Here is an 8,220-nt window from a genome sequence, read left to right on the forward strand (position 1 = left end):
CTGCAACAGACTATTTCCACAGCTCGAAGCCGTGACCTTCTGGTCACACGACAATAACTTTACCAGTACGCCAAGACTCCCTTTCAATAACAACATAGCCCATTAAAATTAGGAAGTATAGGATAACAACTTGGGGATACAGAGAGGGAGGGAAAATATCACTATTAAACAGCAGTGCCATATTATTGCAACTAATGACATCATAAGTTACTAATTATTTACAGTACTTATGAAGGTTATCAGCCAATCCACACATATACAACTGGATGGACATATTTACAACTGGATAAAACATATTTACATATTCACAGATATTTACATCAAAAAAATGATTTAAAAAAAGGCATAACACACAACCATCCCTTTTGCTAATCTTGTTTTCAAGAATTCTTTGTCTTCCCTCATCTGTTTCTTTCCTTCTCCTTCCACTGCAAATTTACACCAACGTTCAAGAAGCAAGAAGAAGTCACATCTTCAAAGCCAATTCTGGAGAACAGTCACACAAGAAACCATAGTTCCTTTTACTTTTTTGTATTTTTTTCTATATCTCTGTTTTATTTTTTATTTTTTGAGATCTCAAGTGGATAGGAAACAGCATTATTCCTCTGTCCTCTGCTGTTTCTTCTCCTTAAATATTAATGTCCTTCAGGCCGAACTCTTTTCACAAATCAATTTCTCCCAGATATTTTTTTTTTCCTTTTTACGATCTTATTTTGTTTTCGATCTTAGATTTCTATGAAGTCCATATTTAAGATTGTAATGAGTAACAAAACAGCTGAAGTTTGATCCGCTGCAACAACGAATCAGGAGGAGCAGACCACGACCTTCACTGCTAGATTTCAGCGATTCCTCAGAGATGAGACCCAGTGCTCCATATACTTCTTATTCTCTGCATGTAAAATTCCAAAATCAAGAAAGCCTAAATCATACAAAGTACAAAGCTAAAATAAATGTGTCTTGAAAGGGAAAGCTACCAATAGTTTACTCTTTATAGATCTTTTTTTGTTTCTTTATCTAATTCAATGCATTATTGAAAATTTTATGCTCAATCAGAAAGAAACTAAAAAATTTAAGGGAAAATTTTACAAATTAGAATACGTGTTATAGCTAAAGAACAATGTTGTAGCAAAGATGAGGACTTTCAAATAACAGCAAAGTAAATATATATATATATTCCTTGTTGCACAATATATATATATTGTGCAACAAGGAATAACAGAATCATGCAAATCTATGCACAAAATATTGATAATAAAAGACGAGGTGCTAAATTCCTCTTAACTGATTAAGTGATTTAGGACAAGACCAAGATCCTAGTTATATAGAACATAGAGTATACATTTTCTTACTATTTTCTTTTTCGACGTTGGATCCATTTACTAGCCACCGTTTTTGCTTTGCATTTTTCTTCTGCATTTTATGTTCCTATTTTTCCTATGATCTCCGTGATGAATCTAATATCCTCTCCTTTTGTCTTCTTTTTATTATCTTGAGCCGAGGGTCTTTCGGAAACAGCCTCTCTACCCCTTAGGGGTAGGGGTAAGGTCTGCGTACACACTACCCTCCTCAGACCCCACTTGTGGGATTTTGCTGCGTGGTTGTTGTTGTTGTAGAGTATACAGTGCGAGAAGAGTTCAAGGGGCAAGTAATTTATTGCGTTGGAGATGCTCCTTGAATATAACAAGGGAAAATGTTCCATTTCTAATGTTGGTTGGCCATGGCACTCTTGTCTTTTCTATAACTAGTTAACACTGCCACCTTTCTGAAAGAGAAAAGAAGAGGGCCAAAGAAGTACAACCTAGTTTCTCTGGATTACAGAAGCCTATAGGCAATAAGATGACCATTCAATAAAAAAATCTGAATGAAAGGAGCCTCATTAAGTCACCAACTTACTGCCGGGAAGCTTTTTGCAATTAAGGAAGTGGATTTGAAGGAGATCTGATAGTACTAGTTTTCAGCACATTAAGAAGAGGAAGCAAAATTTTAAGCCGATAAGTGTCCCTTTAAGAGTAATTTCTAGTTGGAAAAAATGTACTTTACAAAACTAGCAAGAGTGAAACTATTTCAACTTTTGAAAGCCTTTCCAGCTAAACTGAATACTCAGATTTGTAAACACATAAGAAACAAAGGTGTTCATCAAATTAGTTGCTGTAAAAGCATTATCACATTCCTCTCTTAGTGTCGAGAAGCAATTGTGTCATCATTCATGCTGTATCAATACAGGTTTTGGAATTTGTTAACTCCCTTGATCAATGAGGTCCCCAAGGGAACAACCTAGCGGCAAAGTGTCACGAGGTGGAATTCTAGTCTCCTGACGTCTGCTACTCACTCAGGCCTTCCATACTCTCTTGTTAACTGCAACAACTACTAACTAGTACTACTATGCCTCAACCCTAATCTCTTGTTAACTATGTGAAAATATAAAAGACTAAAATTTAGCATGAGAAACCAGCAGGGCGTTGCCTTTGTATAAAGAAGATTAGTGGTCTACATCCTCATAATCCCCTTAGTTATAGTACATATAACTGAGATATTTGATTAAACCCTTTCAACAAAAAAGAGCCTACATGAGTCAGGTATTTTGCAAAAGCAGCAAATCTATATGAATATCAATACATATGTTTCTCTTAGTATACCTTAATGGCCCAATTTACCAGCAATAAACGATTTACCCAAGAGAAGCCTTTTATGAGGTCTTTAATAGTAAGGTGTTTAATAATCTTTGAAAATCATTGGCCAATTTTCCGCGTCATCCAAGAGATACAAACAACAATATTAGAAAGCATATTCAAATAACAAGGACATAACAGAAAGAGACTATTACCAGTAGCATATATATCCTTCAAGTTTCCCATGGCTTGCAGAAACTTGTCTTGTCCATTTTCTTCCACATTAGCACAACCACAGCCATAGCAAGGAACAAGCACAGCAAAACTATCATCAGAATCATCGTCGCTATGGAATCCAGGGCCGTGAGGTTCCAACCATCCAACCGACCAGTCGGAATCATCAGACTCGGAACCTGAAACACATCCACCATCCGATGGTACAATAACAATATCATATTCCCGATCAATCTTTCGCTCCTCACGACTCTGCCATTTCCGCTTAACCTTTCTAGATGAGGAAGCCATGTTCCTCCTTCGGTCGAGAGGAAACTTCAATGTATCCAATTCCCACAATCCTGAATCAGGTGATGAATTTAAAGATGAACCATTTGAGATTTTAGGTTCTTGATGCTTTCCACTCCAAAGCAACCATGACAATGGGGTAAATGTCAAGGCCATATTTTCCTATATCCAAGAATTTATCAAAATTAAATGATTGATTTGTTTCTGTTGCAAGAAAGATAGGGTAAGAAGATGAATACAATCAAAATGATAGCAAATAAAACATTAAGACAGGCATGTTATGCTTAAGCAAATATCAAGAAAAAGGATGGAAATTATTATTATTGTTTTCAATTATTACTATACAAGAGTACAGAAACCTTGAATTTTGAATTAAGATAAAGCCATAGAACCCCAAAGAAAGAGGGATCTTGTTCCATTGAATCTGGCCTACAATATTGCCATTATTCAAGTACAAAGTGAGACATCAGCACGTTTCTAATTAAAAAAAATACATAATTTAATTTATATTCTTCTCCTTTTATTTTCTACATTTTCGTTAGCAATTAAATCTAACCAGTCAAAGCATGTTCAAGTTCAATTTAAACCAAAGCTTCATAATTTGACAGCTAATGAAAAGCCCTAAAAATAGGTCATAAAAGAAAATAACAACAAACAATTGACCCTGAAAAATAGTTGAATTTAGCTCAATTACTGGGAATATACAAGTTACAACCTGGAATTTCTGAAAATAAAAATCAAAATTCCAGATCAACCAGCTCAACAAAATCCCACTATCATTATTCAAATCTAAAATTCAAAAAAATATGAGCTTTCCAATTACCTCATCATAACTAAACGGAAAAATAAAATCTTTTTGAAAGAACTCAAATATTCAGATAATAATAACAACAAAAAAGGTAACTTTTTGAGATTTCCAATTTGGGTATTTCCAAAAAGAACCTTAAAAACTTTCCTTCTCCATCAAACTTGGAATATTGATAAAAAGATTCAGCACAAATAACAAGAAAACCCCATAAAAGGTTAAGGCTTAAGCCAATGTATATACCTTGTAAACTCAAAAAGAAATAATATCAGAACTTGCGCAAACCAAGAATTTAGAACCCCAATTCTTCTTTTTGCTCCTTAATCTCAAAATCATCAAAAATTAGGGACAGGAGATTATGTATTTTCCCTTCAATAATTCAACCACCGAACCAGAAACATAGATATTAAAAGTATAACTATAAAAACAGCTAAATAACAAGAGTTTAAGCAGAGATTTTATCCTCTCTTTTGAGGTTTACGTGAACATAGTGGGTTTGATTTATTATTGGCTGCTAAATAAAGCAAAAGGGTAGATATGGAATTTTACTGGAATATTGGGTGTGTTGTGTGGATATGATTGGAGATTAATAGTTTAGGAAAATAATATTATTAAAAAATGTAGTTGCCAGGTCAGATAATAGCGCCAGAGTGACAGTGGGGCCCAGAGAAAATAGATAACGTGGCTGCTGCTATGGCCAGTCAATTTCGTGTTTGTATAGTTCAAGTAATTTCGGCCACCTGTTTTTACCGGGAGAAGATATTTAGCTCCATAGATTTTGTCTTTTTTTTTTTTCAAAAAATTTAAAAATATTATTTGTTTATTGAAATATGATCATATTTTGGAAAAAAAATTCAAGTATTTTTAAGTTCCCAAAAGCTAGTTTAGAGCAATTTTTGGGTGAATTTTTTTCAGTCACAAAACTTCAATTTTTCTTCAAATTAAATGCATGTTCAATAACTTCAACTTTCAAAAATTATTTTTCAACACAAGTTCAAAAACTATTTTTTCAAGTTTCAGTCAAATCTATGTCCAAACGTTAGCTTAACTTCTTTTGGTTTTTCGGTATCTGTATTGGTGCCCCCATATTAGGTGAGGGAGAGGGGTAAAGCGCTCCCTGACAAAGGCGACTCCATATCCAAGGCTCGAACCCAAGACCTATGTTTAAAGATGAAAGAATTATTATCACTCTCCTACAACCCTCGTTGGTAGGAGAAGATATTTACATAGTACTACTAGCAGGTGCAAATTCACTATTGATTGATATCAACATTAACTATGGAAATAAGTAGTGGAGTTTTAATGTTTTTGTTGTTTAAATCGACATTATTAAAGTGTGATTACCCTTTTGATAATGACGGTGTTAATTGAATATCAATCACTTTCTTCTTTAATGTATTCAAACTTGCATTTCGTACATGCCACAAAGATACCAAACGTCATACAAAATAATCTTTCACAAGAAAATAAACAAATAAATATCATAATTTTTTTAGTATAATATTTGTTGCTTAGTGGGTTTCAAATTCAATGTTTCATTTCAAACTCATCAGCTATGATTAGGACTGGCACATGATAAGGACAAAGAAGCAACATGTTTTCAATGCAAATAAATCACCTAGATTCTTTTCTAAAAAGATTTTTTTTTTTTAAAAAAAAAAAAAATCTTCCTAGGCTTAAGTTATATATACTTATATAAAAAATATTTATACAGTCAATGCTCGATTCAATTGTATCTATAATTACCAATAAAACTTATAAGAAGCGCAAAATGATAATTTAATAAAAATAATAATTAACCTACTATTAAAAATTAAATTACACTTACAAGTACTCCCTCCGGTCCAAATTAAGTGATTTTTTGGCCTTTTTCTTGTGGTCCAAAATAAGTGATTTTTCCAGATTTCAAGAATGAATTAATTACTTTTTTCCTACATTGTCCTTGGAGTAAATAGTGTTGGAATATGTGTCAAGAGTGTTTATGTGAGATAGTAAAGGTTAATATGGTCAATTCTATTGCTAATTAATACTAAAAGGTGGATTTCTTAATCTGTGTGAAAACATCCAAAAAATCACTTATTTTGGACCGGAAGGAGTATAACTTAAATCCTATCCTCAATCATTAATGACAAATGAAATGATTGATGTCTTTGTCACTATAGGTAACCAGTGGGTACACATGGCAGTTTTTGGTTTGATAGGGACAAAAGCACCACTAATTGGTTATATATGAAAATAATTAAGGATTATGACTACTTTTATTAACCAATTTAATTTGTGGCCTAAATTCGTAATAGAATAACATGCCACATAAGCTCTAACATCCTCATATCAATCAATTTTTAAATAAGGATTGATAAGTTGAGAGAGTTCTAGAAGGGATTGACATTCATCTTCAAACCTGTATGATACAAATAGACAAAACATATTATTTTTATTTTTTATTAGAGAGAAATCTCAAGTGATTCTATTACACAAAAAGTGAAAAAAGAACTTATAAAGAGGAGGAACACATGGCAGTATGTTGTTTGATGAGGACAAAAGCACCACAAATTGGTTTGATGTGAATGAATTTAAGGATTATGACTTCTCTTTCTTTAGCATATTTCTATAGATTCTTGCCTAAATTCATGATCATGTCATTTCATGCCAAATTTTAAAAATAAGAGAGTTCTAGAAGTGATCAATATGACATATTATATACTCACATAATTTTATTTTTTATATTTGCATAAAAATAAGAAGTGATATATTAAAATTTCTCTCAGGTAGTGTCGACATTTATAGAAGTAAAGAAATAAATAAGTTGCAGTTGAATCTGCCTCTGATGATAAGATTAAAAATTGGTAAAATAACACTTTATAGCCGCTCTTAAATAATAGCCGACAAAATATATAATTTTTCGTATATTTATACATTGTATGCTATATACAAAAATTATACAAATTCTATACACTTTTTCAGCTACCAAATATAAATAGTTTCTGACGCGGACTAAAAGTAAAAAAAAATGTCCTTAAATACTGGAACTTAACAAATTAAAGTACATGTGGCAACTTAATAATTTTATACTTTTGTAACTTAAATGATGGAGAACTCCTTGAAACTTATGAATACAATAGAGTTTTAACAAGATAGATATGATTTTGGGAGAGAATGAAGATGGTTACTTTGATTAAATTTTGCTCTCCTCTTCTCTATTGGAAAAGTTAGAACTCTTTCAACATTCTTCTAATCTTATTCAACATATTTTATTTTCCTAAGGGACGAGTATAATAACATGTTCTATCAAAAATTTATCGTTGATATGTCTCTTTTTGACAAAGAGTAAGACAATAGTAAATTTGTCATGTGCCAGTATTTGTGGTGTGACAGAGAGGAACATTGACTCTTCTCGAAATTGACCTTTTTATAAGTTGCATAACGTATGATCACTAATAGAATAAATGAACTAACTTTAATAAGAAGTGTACTTACTTCTTTATATTTGCTTAAAATGTTTCTTTTGAGCATATCAATTGCTACCAATCCAAAGCTGAGAAATGTTTCATAGTTGAGAACTTGTGATGAAATTGTGAAAATAGCACGGGCTAGCCAATTTTCGATTTGGTAATTGAAAAATAGTCATCGTTTACAAAGTCATTGAAAAATAGTCATTATTTTGCTGCAACACGGAAAGTTCTAGCATAATATATTGGATATTGGTGCATATGTGTATGAACTTCCAGCATATTATGCTGGAATTCCAACACACAGAAAGTTCCAGCATAATAACTGGAGATTGGAGCACATGTGTATGAACTTCCAACATATTAACTGGACCAGTATATTATGCTTGAACTCCAGTATATTATGTTGGAAGTCCAGTATATTATATTGGAACTCCAGTATATTATGCTGGAATATTTTCCGGATTTTGAACAGTGTTTTCGTTCAGATTTATCTTTACATAAAAAGTGGCTAAATTTCGATTAATTTTGAAACTGTGACTATTTTTCAATTACCACTTGTAAATCTGGCTATTTTTTAATTTCACCCAAATGAAACTGGGCCTTCTAAACCAACCCATGGACATATCGGGAGAAATTCAAAAATAGCTAGAATTACAATTGGTCATTCAAAAATAACCACAGTTTTAAAAGTAATCAAAATTTAGCCACTATTCATGTAAAGATAAATCTGAACGAAAATACTGTTCAAAATTCGGAAAAATACTCCAGTATTATACTGGAGTTACAGCATAAGTATACTGGAAGTCCAGTATATTATACTGGAACTTTCCGC

General features: G+C 32.3%; 1 protein-coding gene across 2 annotated transcripts; it reads right to left on the bottom strand.

Moving 5' to 3' along the window:
- Window positions 1–158: 158 nt before the first annotated feature.
- LOC109238954 lies at window positions 159–4,417 on the bottom strand. 2 transcript variants are annotated; one of them, XM_019405452.1, is made up of 3 exons: window positions 4,180–4,417; window positions 2,825–3,293; window positions 159–889 (listed from the first exon to the last, which is right to left on the bottom strand). In XM_019405452.1, the coding sequence occupies exons 2-3, from the start codon at window positions 3,285–3,287 to the stop codon at window positions 840–842; spliced, it is 513 nt and encodes a 170-aa protein (XP_019260997.1). In that variant the 5' UTR covers window positions 3,288–3,293; window positions 4,180–4,417; the 3' UTR covers window positions 159–839. The 2 variants fall into 2 exon arrangements, with proteins under 2 accessions (XP_019260997.1, XP_019260996.1); XM_019405451.1 differs by lacking the exon at window positions 4,180–4,417 and adding an exon at window positions 3,491–3,769.
- Window positions 4,418–8,220: the final 3,803 nt, after the last annotated feature.

This window comes from Nicotiana attenuata, unplaced genomic scaffold, assembly GCF_001879085.1.
Source record: "Nicotiana attenuata strain UT unplaced genomic scaffold, NIATTr2, whole genome shotgun sequence".
NCBI lineage: Eukaryota > Viridiplantae > Streptophyta > Magnoliopsida > Solanales > Solanaceae > Nicotiana > Nicotiana attenuata.